The 19,252-nt window shown below is 46.2% G+C and overlaps 1 protein-coding gene across 1 annotated transcript; it reads left to right on the forward strand.

Moving 5' to 3' along the window:
* The first annotated feature begins 321 nt into the window (after positions 1-321).
* PDRG1 (p53 and DNA damage regulated 1) lies at positions 322-18,454 on the forward strand. Its single transcript, XM_042463565.1, has 5 exons — positions 322-569; positions 9,513-9,588; positions 15,338-15,412; positions 16,558-16,638; positions 18,099-18,454. Exons 1-5 carry the CDS (start codon positions 483-485, stop codon positions 18,179-18,181), a joined length of 402 nt encoding a protein of 133 aa, XP_042319499.1. The 5' UTR covers positions 322-482; the 3' UTR covers positions 18,182-18,454.
* The last annotated feature ends 798 nt before the right edge of the window (positions 18,455-19,252 follow it).

The raw sequence follows: 19,252 nt of genomic DNA on the forward strand, positions 1-19,252 counted from the left end.
GAGAGGCGGGATATAATTTTTTTTAAAAATATTATTATTATTATTATATTATTTTTTATAAAAAAATATTTAAAACCGAATCTCGAGAGAACTGCAGCCTGTGGCCCATTTATTTAGTGTTTGTCGCCCTCCAAATTTAGCATCGAGCTCCAAAATTGAGGAAGGAAGGGTCTCTTTTTCACCTCAGGCCTGCGATAAATAATGGGGCAGGGAGAGAAGGAGAAGCCCGGGAAAGGGCCACATCCCCGCGGTGAGGAACCGGGGCTCTTTACAAACAAGGGGCAGAGGAAGCCGCCTCAAAAGGCGCCATTCTGGGCGGCCGCGGCCTAGTCGCCGGAACGGGGCCTACTCCGTTGCTATGGCAACCCCCGACCTCCCTTAGGAGTTTCGAGGCGGCGCCGACTAGGCCTCGCCGCCTCCCCTTTGTTTCGCCTCAGCTCCGGAGGCTCTGCGGCTCCTTCTCTCTCTCTTTCCAGGCCACGATGGGCGAGCAAGACCCGGCCTTCGTGCTCCGGTACTTGGCCGAAGTGGAAGCCCTGGCCGAGGAGGTGATGGCCGGCAGGCAGCAGGTAGGCCGCGATCCCATCAAGATATAGGCTGCATGCATCCACACTGGAGAAATAACCCGGTTTGGCACCGCTCTGGACCCCACAACAAACTCCCAACTCCCAGAATTCCACAGCAAAGAGCCAGACAACAAGTTAAAGCATGTTTATCATTTTGAATTGTACACTCATCCCTCCATATTTGCAGCTTTGATTATTCATAGATTTGATTATTATGTTCCCTCTAGGAATATCTAAGTCCTCCAATGCAACTCTGTGGTCAGCTAATCAAAAGTTGCCCTGGAAAACCTAGAGATTCCCAGAGAGAAGGCTCTACTAAGCATTTGTGGCTCCTCTGTTGCAGAGGGTCAAGGTTCCTGTCGGACGGTGCCACAGAGTGCCCTGGGGGACCCAGAGATTCCAGAGAGACCACCCTTCTCAGGCCTTGTGGCTCCTCTTTGGCAGGTCTCATGGTCAGTGTCTGTCGGACGGTGGCCACAGAGTTGCCCTGGGGGACCCAGAGATTCCTAGAGAGAGCCACCTTCTGGCCTTGTGTGGCTCCTCTGTGCAGGTCTATGGTCAGTGTCGTCGGACGGTGGCCCAGAGTTGCCCTGGGGGACCCCAGAGATTCCTAGAGAGACCACCCTTCTAGGCCTTTGTGGCTCCTCTGTTGCAGGTCCATGGTCAGTGTCTGTCGGACGGTGGCCACAGAGTTGCCCGGGGGACCCAGAGATTCCTAGAGAGACCACCCTTCTAGGCCTTTGTGGCTCCTCGTTGCAGGTCTATGGTCAGTGTCTGTCGGACGGTGGCCACAGAGTTGCCCGGGGGACACCAGAGATTCCTAGAGAGACCACCCTTCTAGGCCTTTGTGGCTCCTCTGTTGCAGGTCTATGGTCAGTGTCTGTCGGACGGTGGCCACAGAGTGGCCCTCGGGGACCCAGAGATTCCTAGAGAGACCACCCTTCTAGCCTTGTGGCTCCTCTGGTTGCAGGTCTATGGTCAGTGTCCTGTCGGACGGGTGGCCACAGAGTTTGCCCTGGGGACCCAGAGATTCCTAGAGAGACCACCCTTCTAGGCCTTTGTGGCCTCCTCTGTTGCAGGTCTATGGTCAGTGTCTGTCGGACGGTGGCCACAGAGTTGCCCTGGGGGACCCAGAGATTCCTAGAGAGACCCCTCTAGGCCTTTGTGGCTCCTCTGTTGCGGTCTATGGTCAGTGTCTTGTCGGACGGTGGCCACAGATTGCCGGGGGACCCAGGATTCCTAGAGAGACCACCCTTCTAGGCCTTTGTGGCTCCTCTGTTGCAGGTCTATGGTCAGTGTCGGTCGGACGGTGGCCACAGAGTTGCCCTGGGGGACCCAGAGATTCCTAGAGAGACCACACCTTCTAGCCTTTGTGGCTCCTCTGTTGCAGGTCTATGGTCAGTGTCTGTCGGACGGTGGCCACAGAGTTGCCCTGGGGGACCCAGAGATTCCTAGAGAGCCACACCTTCTAGGCCTTTGTGGCTCCTCTGTTGGCAGGTCCATGGTCAGTGTCTGTCGGACGTGTGGCCACAGAGTTGCCCGGGGGACCCAGAGATTCCTAGAGAGACCACCCTTCTAGGCCTTTGTGGCGCTCCTCTGTTGCAGGTCTATGGTAGTGTCTGTCGGACGGTGGCCACAGGTTGCCCTGGGGGACCCAGAGATTCCTAGAGAACCACCCTTCTAGGCCTTTTGGGCCCTCTGTTGCAGGTCTATGGTCAGTGTCTGTCGGACGGTGGCCACAGAGTTGCCCGGGGGACCCAGAGATTCCTAGAGAGACCACCCTTCAGGCCTTTGTGGCTCCTCTGTTCAGGTCTATGGTTAGGTCTGTCGGACGGTGGCCACAGGTTTGCCCTGGGGGGACCCAGAGATTCCTAGAGAGACCACCCTTCTAGGCCTTTGTGGCGCCTCGGTTTGCAGGTCTATGGTCAGTGTCTGTCCGGACGGTGGCCACGAGTTGCCCTGAGGACCCAGAGATTCCTAGAGAGACCACCTTCTAGGCCGTTGTGGCTCCTCTGTTGCAGGTCTATGGTCAGTGTCTGTCGGACGGTGGCCACAGGGTTGCCCTGGGGGACCCGAGATTCCAGAGAGAACCACCCTTTAGGCCTTTGTGGCTCTCTGTTGCAGGTCTATGGTCAGTGTCCTGTCGGACGGTGGCCACAAGTTGCCCTGGAGGACCCAGAGATTCCTAGAGAGACCACCCTTCTAGGCCTTGTGGCTCCTCTGTTGCAGGTCTATGGTCAGTGTCTGTCGGACGGTGGCCACAGGGTTGCCCTGGGGGAACCCAGAGATTCCTAGAGAGACCACCCTTCTAGGCCTTTGTGGCTCCTCTGTTGGCAGGTCTATGGTTAGTGTCTGTCGGACGGTGGCCACAGGGTTGCCCTGGGGGACCCAGGAGATTCCTAAGAGACCACCCTTCTAGGCCTTCGTCTCTCTGAGCGTCGCGGTGCCACAGAGTGCCGAGACTGCGCGCCCTTGCGTCTCTTGCGGCTGCACTGCTGCGGGACGGTCCGTGGTGGGCGCGTACGGCCGTGTGCTCGCTCCCGCGACGCAGGCAGCGGGGGTCAAAAGAAACAAAACCAAACCAGATCATCTCCCCGCGTAGGTGCTCGTGTCGGAACGAAAACATAATGTCTGGTTCGCGCCGCGGCCGCGTGGCGGCACCATCGTGGGGTGGCCTGTCGTGTGCGCGTGGCGTCCGGGCGGTCTCTAGCCCTCCCGTGCTCGAGGAGGGTGTGTGTCGTGTGGTGGAACCTGGCGATCGCGCCTCTGCGCTCGCTCCTCGGTGTCACAAGAAGTTGTAGTGAGGGCGATGGGCGCACAAGGCTCCGGCGCGCGACATGTACATCTGAACAACTACCACTTCTAGGCCAAGCCGGACCTGACCGGCAATCAGTGCAAACTTATATCTCGCTCGAGGTCCGCTACTAGAGCTTACAGCCAACCGAATACACCTCCAAACGTGACACACCCGCCATACTCAGATTGTCGCGCGGCCCCCACGGCTCGGGGACTACGTTAAATAACCTGGCTTGTTTATGCTTTACGTGAAAATCATCTACGCACAATCAACTTGGTTAAATCACAATTACACTGAATTCGTAGATCACACATCGGGTAGCAAGATATAGCAGATATGATATGGCTCGGTTGCAGACTCCGTTCCTCAGTTCAGGTGAGTAACCAAGTCCAATCTCCCGAACACGACGCTGCATTATTTGACGCGCGGGGTCTGCTCCGAAGAAAGGCACGCGCGACTCCTGCTCGTGTGTACTTAACGCCCGGAGTAAGAACGGGTAGCATTACTGTCATCTGACACACTACTCTGCTCTACCTCCTATTGAGTTTACCCCACATACTACTTAATACATGCCGACCCTAATTTACTCGCCACTTATGAGGTCCATCCGCAATGCTAGCTCTTGAAATGGCCCCACGCGCGCCCCCTATCACTGTTCCGGAGAGTATACCAGGCTCCTTAATATAAAATCCGGTCGTGAACAAGGCCGAGCATTACTTAACGCTACGTCTAGGTAACCTGCGCCGTCAGGATCATACTCATCACCAAAATGTATCTACCCACCGCACATTAAGAATCACACGAGAGATGCCAAATCCAGAACTCTAACTAACTAGCTACTAACTCCCCTTGCTGATACTGGGAGCTCAAGTCTGGCTGCGAAGGAGTGATCGTTGCTGGACGTGCGACCTCTAATGTTCGCTAAACAAAGGATTACGAGGAGTGCCATAAGTGTGACAGAGCCACCTGTTAACAATAGCCGATCCAACGTTGCCTATATCTCTACTAAGACTATAGACAATCTGGTCTGGTGGAACGCCTTCTAGACTAGTTCCCGACACTGTCGACCCCGAACGCTGCATCCAGGCACACGGACTGCACTTACTGCTGCCTATTCCGGCGCGGGACAGGAGCTCACAGTGCTGCTACGCTGCCTCGGGTCGCAAACAAAAAACCACCCGCCTCGCAGTACTGTGTGCGCGTGTGTGCGTGCGCGGTCTGTTGCAGGTCTATGGTCGGTCTGTCGGACGGTGGCCACAGGGTTGCCCTGGGGGACCCAGAGATTCCTAGAGAGACCACCCTTCTAGGCCTTTGTGGCTCCTCTGTTGCAGGTCGGTGTCAGTGTCTGTCGGACGGTGGCCACAGGAGTTGCCCTGGGGGACCCAGAGATTCCTAGAGAGGTTTTCTCGCAGGTAAAACCTGGTGTTTCTGTTATTTGTGGTTTTCCACTTCAGAGAGGTCCTGTGCCCCACCACAGCGAATGTGGAGGGACAAGTGTTAGACAGTTGTTCCTCCACATTGCGGCTTTGACTTTTGCGGATTGAATACTTGCTTGCTATGTTCTCTCTAGGAATCCCAGTGTAACTCTGCCAAAAGTTGACCACAGAGTTGTGCTGGAGAAGAGAAAAGACTTCTCTAGGCATTTGTAGGCCCTCCAGCGTGATCTATGGCCAGGTTCTGGCAGATGTTGTCCTAGAGTTGTACTGGAGGAACTGGGATCCAGACAGGGTGTTCTCTGGGTAAAAGGAAAAGTGTTCATTGATCTGTGGTCTTCCAACATGACAGGGGTCCTTCGCTCCTAACCCCAGAAAATGTGGAGGGACCACTCATAATCTTAAGATAAAACTGCATCATGTACAGTTCAGTTAACATAACACATAAAACAAACTAAAATAGACATGCATCTGAAGAAATGAACTGAAGCCCACAGAAATGTGCACTCAAAAAAATGGGTGGTGTGATGTGGGTATGAATGGGATCCCTTGATTCCTGGTCCCAAAGGATCTTGTAGCAGGCACCTTTGAAACTAAGAGAAAAGAAGAGCCGGGAACATGAGCTTTCGTAGACTTGAGCCTACTTCCTCAGATGCATGCCGTGTTCTGAGGAAGTAGGCTTACGTCTACGAAAACTCATGCTCCCGGCTTCTTTCTTTCAGATATAGCCAAACACACTGCAGAAATAATCCAGTCTGAGTCCACTTTAACTCTGTGCTCAGTGCTAGGGAATTCTGGGAACTGTAGTTTTGTGAGACATTTAGCCTTCTCTGTCAGAGAGCTCTGGGGCCACAATAACTACATTCCAGGTTCCCTAGCACTGAGCCAGAGCAGTTTAAAGCAGTCTCAAGATGGATTCTATTCGCAGTGTGTTTGGAACTTGCTTTATAAAATTCCAAGGCCCTAAAATGCTGTTGGATAATAAGTGTCCCTTTGCTGGCCAAGGTGGCTATTTCCCCCCTCCCCACCCCCCCACCCTTTTTAATTGTTTTTTCAAGACAAACAAAAATAATATAACAAAACAAACAAACAAAAAACTTCTGTTGGTCACTTCTTTATCCTGTATTCTTATAGTAAAACCTAACAGCGACTTCCTTCATAATTCTTATTTCCTTGTTTGTACAAAGAAAATACATTTCTACCTTTATTTTCTATAACCGTCCGTTTTGTTAAGGTCTGGTAAGTAGCTTCTAAGCCTTCATAATTTAATTGCTTATTCCCGACGTGCTCTAATTTTTCCCATTTCTTTTGAATTGTTGAGTTGTTTTTCCATTGATTATCATTGTTAATGCCCATTACTGTATTCCATATTCATTTAATTTAATTTAATGGAGCCCTTGTGGCTCAGTGGTTCAATGCCTGTACTGCAGCCATTCACTCGAACCACAAGGTTGCGAGTTCAAGACCAGCAAAAGGGCCCAAGCTGACTCAGGCTTGCATCCTTCCGAGGAGGGAGCTAAAATGAGTACCCAGACTGTTGGGGCAAATAGCTTACTTACATTAGCTTACTGCTGTTCACCGCTATTCTTTGGAATAGCGGTATATAAATAAAACATATTATTATTATTATTATTATATTATTATTAATTTCCCATTCTTCCATTGTGGTCTATCTTTTTCTTTCCAGTGTTTGGCAAAGACTATTTGGGCCGCCGTGATCAATATTATACTACACTTGTTTCTTCTTATTTAATTGAACTTTCAAATCATCTGTTATGTTTAATAGAAACAATTCTGGACTCATTTTAATATCTGCATTAGTGCTATTATTTTTTTATTGATCCCCCCCACCCCCCAAGTTTTTGGCTTTTTTGCGTTGCCAAATGCCCCGTTTGCTTTTCACACTTCCAGCAACGGTCTTTGTCCTTTTTTGTATCTTTGCAAGTTCTGATGGTGACATTTGCCATCTAAAGAAAAGTTTAATCATAGTTTTCCTTTAAATGTAACATTTTGTAAATTTTAAATTGTGTTTCATGTTTTCTCAGCTAGCTATCAGGATTTGTTTCCCCAGGGTTTTGCATCAATTTTATCATATTTCTTTGATGGTTTCTTCTTTAATTCAGATATCAGTTGTAGATTGTACATTTTGTTGTTATCAGTTCTTTTCATCTTGTAATTAGAATTTTTGTCTAATTCTTTATTCTCCTGATACTTTGTAATTTTTGTCCTTCTTCACCTTTCCTAAAATTTGGCAGTAGAACAGCCAGTTTATTTCTGTACCTTTCTCTCATCTTTTCTTTGTTTTTAATCTACTTTTGATAGAATCATAGAATCGTAGAGTGGAAGAGACCACAAGGGCCATCCAGCTCCAACCCCTGCCATGCAGGAAATCCAAACTCAAAGCATCCTGACAGATGGCCATCCAGCCTCGTGTTTAAAGACCTCCAGGAAGGAGACTCTATCACCCTCCGAGGAAGAGTGCATTCCCTTTCAACAGCCCTTACTGTCAGGAAGTTCCTCCTAATGTTCAGGTGGAATCTCTTTTCCTGGAGCTTGCATCCTTGTTCCGGGTCCTGTTCTCTGGAGGCAGAAAAACAAGCTTGCTCCCTCCTCATATGACATCCTTTCAAATATTTAAACAGGGCTATCATATCACCTCTTAACCTCTCTTCTCCAGGCTAAACATTCCCAGCTCCCTGAGTCGTTCCTCATAGGGCATGGTTTCCAGACCCTTCACCATTTTTGTCGCCCTCCTTTGGACACGGCTCCAGTTTCTCATGTCCTTTCTGAATTGTGGTGCCACAGAACTGGACACAATATTCTAGGTGGGGCCTGACCAGAGCAGAATACAGTGGCACTATTACTTCTCTGATCTAGACACTATACTTCTATTGATGCAGCCTAAAATAGCATTGGCCTTTTTAGCTGCCGCATCACACTGTTCACTCATGTTCAACTTGTTGTTTTGGTTAAGATTTTCATATCTGAGCCAGTCTCCTTTGTACAAATTGTCTGTTTTAAAAAGGCTTGGTGCGTGGAAGTCCTTCCTGGGATCTTCTATCAAGGCAGCCCAGAGCCTTCCAAGGCAGTCAGTGCCGCTGAGCCCACCTCCAAAGAGTTCCACTTCAGGTGCCTCCTGGCCACCATCTCCATCTGGCAACTCTGCGATGCAACATTTTCTGTCCTCGCTTACTTGGGATTTTGGAAAAAACTGACCCAGGGTTATAAGAAGTCAGTTTTTTTAATTCCCAGGCTATTTTTGCGGACAGTGTCAAAAATGGGGTGGAAGTATTCTTCTTGTATCTTAATCTATCTGGGAGCAGAAGATCACAGCTGTGCTAAAGAATAATCTTACTTGATTTTGCTTTTAAATTGTGCTGTAGTCCTACTTCTTTGCACATCCTTCCTCTGCACTGTTTTATTCTCTGGTTGTTTTTAAAGCTCACGCCGTTGGCTTAGAATCATAGAATCATAGCATTGGATGAGACCCCAAGGGACATCCAGTCCAGCCCCATTCTGCCATGCAGGAACTCTCAATCAAAGCATCCCTGACAGATGGCTATCCAGGCTCTGCTGAAAGGTCTCCAAGGCTTGCCATATCCTATCTGGCCAGGTCTTCATGCTAGCTGGGGCTCCCTTTTGGAGGGGTAAAAGTTCTCATCCCACCTCCCGAATCTCTCCCCTAAGAAAGAAGGGACTGTCCTTAGGAAAACTGGAGTTTCTATTTTCAAGAAAAATATGGACTACATTTTAAGACTCTCCCTCTCTCTCTCTCTCTCTCTCTATAATATATATATACACACACACATATACAATATATATACACACACACACACAGTGGACCCTTGTTATACGCTAGGGTTTGGTTCCAGATCGCCCGTGTATAACAAAATCCGTCCCATTGAATATAATGACAGAGCAAATGGTGTCCCTTATAAAAATGGAAAATCAAGGTTTGATAATTGAAATTTATACTTTTTTTTGAACATTTTCAAACCGGTATGATTGAATCTGTGTATAAAAAATCCGTGTATAAGAAGGACCAACTGTATACCACATACATAAACATACACACAAAAGTGTCCACACTCAAAATGTCTATAAATAATCTATATGAGAAAAGAAATCTTATTTAAAAGCAAAACAATAAAATAAAGGTAGTTCCTATCTTTTGCCCAGATCTTATACAATGATCATCTTATTAAATGTTTATTAAACTCTTTATCTGCTTTTGATTTGTCATAGCTTAGAGGTGGCTGTTCTGACCTGCCTAGGAAGGGAATTGCTGAGCCCAGAAATCCTTAGTTGTAAAGGTGTGGGACTGAGAGTAGGTCGTGGGTAGGCTCCAGTGGTCTGTTGGCAGCGTTGTACTTTCTCATTTGAATCTTCATTATCTTCTTATTCTCACTTCAGAGCATCAGCTCCACTCATTGCCATGATCTCCTGAAGATACTGTAGGCATGCTCTTCTCTTCTACCACCCAGGTCTCAAACAAAGAAAAAAACCATGGTGGCAGATGCATAGTCAAAGGACATGACATTTGTCCAACTTAAAATAGGGCACTGACTTTGCCTGCCTCAATTTCATCATGTTAGGGGTGGGGTGAGAGAGAGGTTTTCTGAATTGTAAGCAGAGATTTCCAGTTTGTAGGAGAGCACTTGTAAATTGGCTTTTTTGATAATACACAACCTAAAGATTCCCCCACTTCTCTTTCAGATTGTAGCTTTGGATCAGAAGCGAAATGAGAACCGGGAGGCACTGAGGGCTTTAAGCAAGGAGCTAGACTCCTCAGGTGAGATGTTTACTTGAACATACGAGCTGGACTTTCATTATGTCTGCCATGTTCAATGCAATCTACTCTTAACTGGCTTCTGCTTGTTAGTGTCTTAGAGGTCTTTCCCAGGACTGCTAATGGAGATTTCTTAACTGGCAATGTAAGCAAACTTGGAAGATTCCTGCATGTGAAACATGTGTTCTCTTACTGGGCTTATTGCTTCCTCTTGTTTTTAATCTTTCCTTCTAATCTTTAGAAACCTGTTGCTTCCCCAAAGTGTTGGTATCTGGTGGTTTGGGAGCACTGATTCATCTCCCAGTTTCCCTTTGCTTCAGAAGAGAGGACTTTTTTCTGGGAATGTACCAAATCTAATAATAAACATTCTGACTGATGTGCTGATGCAGCCTGTTGTTGTGCTGTGTAGCCTGTTCTGTAGATTATTTGTTAGGACAGGACATAAATATAACTTTCTGCAAGGAACCCAGGGTTGTATTTTTATCTTGTACATTTTGCAGGTTGGAAGTGAAGGACTTTCCCAAGACCACCTGGACTAGACAATCTGATCTTAGTACTTCATCCACTGCACCATACATACCTGGTTAACTTCATGTGTTGTGTTAGGTCCAGATGCTCACATGGTTTCTGTGATTCCTCTGTCCCACCACTGTAGAGCTGAGATCCTATACAGGTTAATGAATCTACTTCAGTCAGTGAACTAGGCATGTTCCTGGGCATGACTTGTTTAACAGAAACTTTGGTACCAGAGACAGAAATAAAACAGAATGAACAGGGATACGTTCCTATGCTACAAGAAAGAAAATAAAAGAAAAAAGAAGAGCAATTCAATATGTATCAGCAAACGTTTATTCAAAACTAACAATGTGAGCATGTGAAATGTTGGGCAAGTCAGCAGAAACATTTTGAACCTTCTACAGAGCACTTGAAAGCCTCCAAATTTTTCTTCATTTCACTAGTCTTCAATCTCCTTATGATTTTCATTTTGGTGGCCATGCTTATGGATTTATGCCTTTTTTAACATCCTGGGCATATAGCTGGTGAGGCTTACATGCTCTCCCCTTTTCTCTCAATTTTTCTGCTCATGCATGCGCACTAACTCTTCGAGATTTGACCATATAACACCTATCTTGAAAGATCTACACTGGCTCCCAATTAGCTTCCAGGCACAGTACAAGGTGTTGGTTATTACCTTTAAAGCCCTACATGGCTTGGGTCCGGGTTACTTACAGGAATGCATCTCCCTATACAATCCGCCCCGCACTCTTAGAACAAGTGGGAAGAATTTGTTGGAAATACTATCATCCAAACATGTTTCGACTTCCCTGAAGGCATTTAGCATAGCTGCCCCCAGACTTTGGAATGGACTCTCAGAGGAGACCTGCCTTATTACATCTCTAGAAATCTTTAAGAAGGCAGTAAAGACAGAACTCTTTCGCCATGCTTATCTCCCTGACCTCCTATGAAGATCATTAGTATGGAACGAGACCAGCTGACCCCTTGATTGATGGATGCAACTGTTTTTAGATTCTGATGTTTTTTAGGTTTTTATGTTTTTGTTTTTATTGGGGTTTTAATGCTGTTGTAATTTTAAGTTTGTAATTTTAACTTTGTTGTGATCCCGCTTTGATCCCTGGGGAGAGGCGGGAAGATAGAAATAATAATAATAATAATAATTATTATTATTATTAGGGATTCTGAACAACTGCTGTAGACCCTGCCTGTTTTTGGGAGGCACACATAGCTACAGCAGGATCTGCTACTATCATTTTTTCCAGCTCAAGCTGCAGCAACCTACCACAGACAGTCTGTGTTTCACCTTCTTCGTCCACCATCCTCCTAATATTGCTAAAGAAATCCAGCTAGACAGAGGATTAGAAGGAAAATGGGGTCTGGACAGGCATAAAAAGACTTTGTAAATAGTGGCTTGTCAGAGGCTTTGTTAATGCCTGTACTGAACAGAAAGAATGGAATGCGCTATCTGCACAGTTGTATCCTCCTCTTGGCCCAGCAGGAGCCTCTGCATCTGCTTCCCAGTGGGAAGAGGATGGAGGAAGGAAGCAGTTCAGATGATGAAGAAGCAAGAAGTCTCAGTTCAAAGGGGAGAAGAAATGAGGGTGCGCTCACAGATAAGTAAGTCCTCCTTTTCCTTCTCCTTGGAGCTCAGGTCTGCTTTGTCTTCATCTTCTGAATTGCCTCCCCTCCAGTAAGTGGCAATAGCAGTGAGACATCAGGGGGGAGCTCTGGATGAGGTACAAAGTGGTAGAGCAGGGATAGGCAACTCCAACCCCCTCCCAGGCCACACATCCACAACAGCACTCCAAAATGCAGTCAACCCTCCATATCCACAGATTTTTATCCACGGATTCAAGCGTCCACGGTTTTAAAATATTTTTAAAATATATAAATTTCAAAAAAACAAACCTTGACTTTGCCATTTTATACAAGGGACACCATTTACTGTGCCATTGTATTTAATGGGACTTGAATATCCACAGGGGTCTTTGAACCAAGGGCCACCTGTACCGCTCTCTTTCACAAAATGGCAACCAGAAGTGGTGTCTTGCCACTTCCTTTTGCCATTTTGAGAAGGACTTAGAATCTTAGATGAAAATATAGATATTTGGGGATTCAGGGTGACTTTCTCTGTCAGGTTGGGGATGTTTTTTCTTGTGGCCCTTGGTTTTTGGATGACCCCTCCATCTCAATGAAATTGGGATGGTTTGGAGGGCATCAGGGATAATTATTATTAGTAGTAATAGTGTTAGTATTATTAGTATTCTGCTTAATCTCAAAGAATCCAAGCAGATTACAGCAGTAAAACAAGATACAGTTAAAAGAGAAATCCATTAAAAATTCCAAGATCCCCATCCCTCCCCCGTCATAAAAACACAATTAAACAGTAAAAACAGATTAAACCAAGAAGAAAGGTTAAAAAGTGTACAATAAAAATTAAAATGAAGTAAGAATTTTTCAAGCGGAGTTCAGGTAGAGTAAAAGATAAAGATATAGGATAATAGGATGGGAAAAAAAAGAGAGGAGGAGGCAGGTCAACAAAGATGTTCTAGTCTGGAAAGGTCTGCCGGAAGAGATCATTTTAATAGCCTTCTTAAAGGTTTCCAAGGTGGTAATCTGACGGATCTCATCCAGCAGGTCGTTCCAGAGTTTAGGAGCAGCTGCTGAAAAGGATTGCTGGGTCACTGCAGAAAGTCTAGTCTTCTTCGGTTGAAGCAGATTCTTCCCAGCGGAATGAAGAATGCGGGGAGGATTATGGGAGAAGGCGCTCCCTCAAGAAGTCAGGACCCAAGTCATGTAGAGCTTTAAAGGTTAAAACCAACACTTTGTATCTTGCCCGGAAACTAGTAGGTGGCCAGTGAAGGGATTTTAAAACTGGTGTGATGTGGGCAGATCTAGGTGTGCCAGTAACCAGCCTGGCTGCCATTTTATGTACCAGTTGAAGGGATGGCAAAAGTGGGGCTAACGGGCCATAGTTTGCCACCTTGATCTAGAGAATAACTCCTGCACCCCATCCAGAAAGAGAGATGTGCATGTGTAAGCTACAGTTAGGCAGCTAGCAGAAGGTTGCATATTACAATGCACGATTAGAGCTACAGCCATGTGGTGTGTTCAAATGTCACATCAAACCAGAACCCTTAAGAGTTTTGGCTTGTCATGGCCAATTGCATGAGCAGCTGAAACAAACCATGGACTGTCTGAAACCATCAGAAGCTGCTCTGCTGTACTGAGGGAGAAATAAAGTAGGGTGCCACCAGCTCCTGCTGGCTTTGGATGTGTTGCAAAATAAGGTACAAGTGGGTGTTATCGGGCAGAATGCACTAGAGCAGTGGTTCCCAAACTTTGGTCTTCCAGATGTTTTGGATTTCAACTCCCAGAATTCCTGACTGTTGGTCAAACTAGCTGGGGCTTCTGGGAGTTAAAGTGCAAAATATCTGGAGGAACAAAGTCGCTCACTGTCTGTCCCAAGACCACACCTGACCGCCCCCCTCTGCCAGCCAGGGACTGTCCATTGTCTGTGGTCACTGGTGAGAGTGGGGTGTTGCAGCAGCCGCCACAGGCTCCTCCTCTTCCACAAAAGGAAAGGCATCCATGGCCATGCCTGCCACCATTGCCTCCCTTCCCTGCTGGGCCAGCAGCCCCACCAGACCCAGAAAGGGCTGCCAAGTGGCAGCAGCACCCCACTCCCACCATGGCAGAGGGGCCTGAATGCCAGAGGGGATGGCTGGGGTTTGTGCCAGGCAGCCAGGGGGTGACAGTATGAATTACCGCACTGTGGGGACACCAACCCTACTGACGCCATTGGTAGCGAGTTCAATATTTGTTAACTTTTGTATAAATTGGCTGTATGTGTTTCAGCTGTTATCTGCCTGGAGGCATTCATGTGGAGTGAATTTAGGGGGAGGGAAACACCTAACCATAAAAACTGAGATGCTGAGTCTTAAGAAATGTTAACTATTTGTTCAGCTCTTTGCTGGGCTGTCTCCTAATAATTTAAAATATTTTTTTCTTTTCAAACCTGTCAAAATCAGTCACCTAGAAGGCCAGAAAGAAACCGGAAATTCTCTTCGGCTGGAGTGCAGACAGCAGAGGCTTTCTTGCAGAATTTTGATTGGTAGCAAGAGAGGGAACTAGCCTGATCTCAGGGTTGGCATGACCTGTTTTTGCCATGTTTTTGGTAACTACAAAGCACTTCCCAAAAGCTGGAGACACAGGATTAGCAGAGGAAATAGTCCTATAATTTCTGCCAGGCAGCGATCACTTATAAAAAGTTACTGTTATCAAAACCATGCTGGTTTTTCCATCCCTCTTGGTCTCATGCACGCCCCTCATAGCGGAGTGTTTCCTGATGGCACGTAAAGGCGAGTGACTAATGTCTACTACAAGTGTCAGCTGTCTCTCTGGGGGAAGATTACGCACTGCAAATTGTCTGGCTTCCTTTGTGCACAGTGAGGCTTTTGCATTAATGAGGGCAAAGTGGAATACATGTCTGCAGCCTCTGGTGGCATTTTGGGCTCTTTAAAGGCTTGTACCAAGCCTTCGCAAATGCTCTTTGTCTAGTAGAAGACTAACAGTGTCTGTTTCACATCTCCTTCCCCTATGGCCTGGAGTTGTGGATGAGGTCTTGTCCCATGGCAGCTGTTGATTCCTCTGTGTCCCGACACCAGCAATGTGCACATGAGTTCTACTCATCTGGTTGAAGAGGGCTAAAACAAGTGTGGAAAATGCAAAGTATACTTGTTGGCAGTCAAGTTGACTTTATCTTATAGCGACCCTATGAATGAGAGACCTCCAAGAGCCCCAGTCAATAATGGCTCTGCTCAAGTCTTGCAGACTCAGGGCAGCCGTGGCCTCCTTGATTGAGTCAATCCACCTGAAGTGTGAGCTTCCTCTTTTCCTACTGCCCTCCAACTTACCAAGCATTATGGTCTTTTCTAGTGAATCCTGCCTTTTCACGATACGCCCAAAGTGTGACAGCCTCAGTTAAGTCATCTTGGCTTCCAGGTTAAGGCTTTATTTGCTCCAAACTATTCATTTGTCTTTCTGTCAGTCCATGGTATCCATAGAACTCCAAATAAGTTTATTTTCTTTCTGTCAGCTGTCTTCACTGTCCAGCTTTCACAAACATCCACAGGAACTGGAAATACTATGGCCTGTATATCACAATGAAGGGCTTTAGAAATGAGCCTGCTCTTTGTCATGATGCTTTAAGTAAGGCTTGTTTTGTCATTTTCAGATCAGGTCATGGTTTGCTTTGGGAACATGTTTGTGCAGCTTCCAAAAACAAAGACCAAGGATATGTTGCAGAGAGGTGAGACCCTAGTGTGCATGTAGTATGTCTGCAAAGTCTAATGTGTCAAGGGGCAAACATCTAGGTTCAGAATAGATAGGAAGATGGTTAAATATGATTGAGGAGTGCGAGGTGGCTTGGTCTCAAGCGGCTTAAACATTAAGCAGATCATATTCGGCAGTCTTCCTCTGTATTCCAAAACACAGTTTGTCACCATTTTTATCGTGCCATTTTTGGCAGTTCTGTGATGAAGCCGTCAGTGTTGGATGAGGTTAGATGCATGCTAAAAAAAAACCCTTCGCTTGCAAGGTTTTGTCAGATCCTGCCATTTCGCCCCACACCCCCAAATTACAAGGGCTTTCCACAAGCTTGTTCTGATATAAAATGAAAGCTGAGTTTTTCAGGGTGCCGGCTTAGAAGAGAATTGTCCCTGGGGCTGAGAAGGGAAGAAGGAGGCACAATTGTCTGCTGAGAGAGAGATAAGAGAATTAGGAGATAAGCCAACAAAGGTGGCCAGCAATTCTCAGTGGGTCTGCTTCCATTCACTTCCAGCATCCTTTCTGTCTCCAAGGGAGCCTCAGAATCCTCCAGCCTGAGAGTAGCTTACAGACAGTTCCTTTATGTAACGTGCGTAGCATCTAGCCAGAATGTTAGAAAAACAGCACCTGTCCCCAAAGAGCCAGTCATTGCATACATTCCTGTTGGCCATCTGTGGTTTTACAGAGAGTGCCTCTTTTTTTAAAAAATGCATCCCTCAGCTGCTTTCAAAGGCACATTTATGACCATAATATACAGTGTGTATGCAAAGAAGTGCCTGCTGAACAGATGATTTCCAAGGCCTAAAATGGAGGAAAGCACATCAGTCAAGATGGGGGTCACACAAGGCTCCTGGGTGTTACCCAGCTGCCCTGAAGGAAGATTCCCTTCTGCCCTCTTAATCCAAGAAGGGAAGCTTGGGGTTAGGGTTAGAAGGAGTAAATAGAGTTGAAAGAAAGCTGGCATTCTTAATATAATGGTAGGGTTTGGAATATATGGAGTGAACATCTCCCTACAATCATAGCTAAAAAACAAAGCAGGGAATAATCTGAATTGAGACAGCAAATCTTGAGTTAAGCAGTATTCTAAATTCTATGGATGATTTATTATGCCCTGTGCTTTTGCTCCAGATCAGGAACGCTTAGATGAAGAAATAGCCAAACAGCGGAAGGAGCTAAAAGTAAACGTCAGCCGTCTCTTGGAAGCACAAGGTAATTTATTACTATACCAGTGTGGAACCTGATCGTTCTGCATTGAATCAGGTCTGGATCATATGCCTGGACCCCAGTTGCTTCCACTCTCCATGCCATGAGTTAAGATCATCATATTAGTTAGTAGTAGTTTGGGAAGAGCAAAGTAAAGTACTGCTATACTATGCTGGGTTCATGGCCAAGAAGCTGCCCTCTGAAGTGTACCCCTCCAAAGGCTAAAGAGGGACAACAGGAAGTCTACCAACTACAGAACTAGTTAATGGAATCTTAACTAGAGGGAACATAATGTACATGACAGTGAGCATTAAAAAGTCAGTAGTAGGTGAGGGGAAGCAATTGATCCCAACACTTAGATGATAAGTCGAAGGCTTTCATGGCTGGCATCCATGGTTTTTTGTGGGTTTTTTTGGGCTATGTGGCCATGTTCTAGAAAATTTTCTTCCTGACGTTTTGCCATCATGTGTCACTGGCATCTTCAGAGAATGCTTTGCCTGGAAAAAGTTGGTGTATATATACTGTGTGAGCCTGGGAATGCATCTGAAATTATCCAGATGTTTGTGGATTTCAGTGGCTTCCCTGTGCATCCTGGCATGGATAATTTCAACCAGAAAGAAGAAACCCTTAAAGTGAACAAAATTTGGCTACCAATCCTGAGGAAGAGCAAAATAAGGACTCAGCAAATGCAAATGGGAAACCATTCAGAGTCAGGGGCTTTCCCAGCAGATAATGATCACCAATTAGCAGACATTAATCCTGGTTTGCATTAGCCTCCCAGGCTGAGGCCAGCCATCAACACAAAACAAGACACATGCAAATCACTCCTGCATTCCCAGGCTCACACAGTATATATACACCCAATTTTTCTAGGCAAGCATTCTCTGAAGATGCCAGCCACAGATGCTGGCGAAACATCAGGAAGAAACTCTTCTAGAACATGGCCACATAGTCCGAAAAACCCACCAAAAACTTGGATGATAGTTCTTGGGTTCTCTAACCCCTGCCCAACTGAAATGCTCAATGGATGCAGCCTTTGCTTAGCGTCCTCCTTGTGAGGGGTTTCTTCTTCACAACTCTCCAGTCCTAGAGCCAAGGATTTGTCCTTTGTTGTTAATTCTGTGAGGTACCATACGCACTTATGATATATGTAGTTCCAGGCAGCCCTGTGGTCCTTTTACAGTACGGAATTGTGGTGGTATGATTCAATATTAATTGCCAAAAGAACATGCTGCAGATTTCTGAGATTTGCAGTGTAGAGAGGGGCATTTAAATTTCTCATTCAAAGAGCTGTAGTGCCTCCTCAGATTGCTAACCTCAGGATGAAGCCATGGCAGTTAAAAGTGGAATTGTACCGCTTTAATCTGTACTGTGACAGGGCCCCAGGTGAAGAGGTAAAGCCACAGGTTTCAACATTCCCTGGAGCCTTTTAGGACAACTTACTATTTCCTAACTCTTTCTTTAAGGTAAGCCAGAACTGAAAGGCTACAACCTGAAACCATTAAGCACTGAAGAAATGTGCTTTATGAGAAAGTTGGTGGATAGCTGAAGCAGTCTCACTTCATGGACTACAACTTTCAGCGGAGAACTGGGCCACAGCTTTCTGCAGCTTGGGCAGCCTGTCTGCCGGAGTGCAAGCGTCCCACCCTGAGGAGCAGGACAGCTGAAGCACTGTTGTCACTTCAAGAGGAGCTTTTGAATTCAGATGGCAGGAAGTGTAGGAACAGAACTGCAATGCCGCTCCCTTCCAGGATATGAATGCCCTGCTGACATCTGTGCGAGTTTTGTGATAATAAATTAAAATGTCCACTCAAACCCAAAATGTGTATGACTATGTGATGAGTGATGGGAAGTGTTCTTCTGTTCAACGTACTTTCCTTACGATGCTTTTCCTGAAGTCAGCAATTCTGAACTGTTAAAACTCTGGGCAGAAAGCCCAGAAAGTCGTAACTGCCCTTTTGGACAGCAGTCTGTCTTGCTCCGCTGTGTGAAGAGTGTTGTGGGCCAGGTGGATAAAAATACCAGAAAAAACACAACTGGGAACATTTGTCTTGTTCTTCAGCTGCAGCCAAACATCTGCTGGTAGTTCAGTACAGCTACTTCCATCTTAAAAGTGGGCATGCCGTGAGAGATTAAGGAGGCTGGTAATTGATTTTTAAGGTGAGATAATCAACATCCCTGGGAATTCTGGTTTTTTTCAGGACTCCATCAATGGATGCTTGTTTACATTAAATATGCAGAAGGAAGGAAGAAGAAATCCTAAAATCCAAACTCAAAAATTAAAGAGGTTGCAAGCTTTGATTAGTCCTTTTCGCCCGACGTTTTGTGCATCCCTTTTGTGCCACCACTGGGTGGTGTGTTTCTCCACTGCCAGCTTTCCAGTACAGTATAATCTGTAGCCAGTATGTTAAATGATCACACCAACAAGCATTAGCAGGTTTGTTAGTTACATGCTGTCAAGTTGGCTTGACTTTGCAGCAACAAGAGACCTGTTATTAGCAGCCCTGCTCAGGCCTTGCAAACTCAGGGCAGCTGTGGCTTCCTTAATTGAATAGGTCCATCTGTTCCTCTTTTCCTGCTGCTTTCAACTACGGAGTATTATCACCGTTTCTAGTGAGTC

Source organism: Sceloporus undulatus, chromosome 4 (assembly GCF_019175285.1).
Source record: "Sceloporus undulatus isolate JIND9_A2432 ecotype Alabama chromosome 4, SceUnd_v1.1, whole genome shotgun sequence".
Taxonomy (NCBI): domain Eukaryota; kingdom Metazoa; phylum Chordata; class Lepidosauria; order Squamata; family Phrynosomatidae; genus Sceloporus; species Sceloporus undulatus.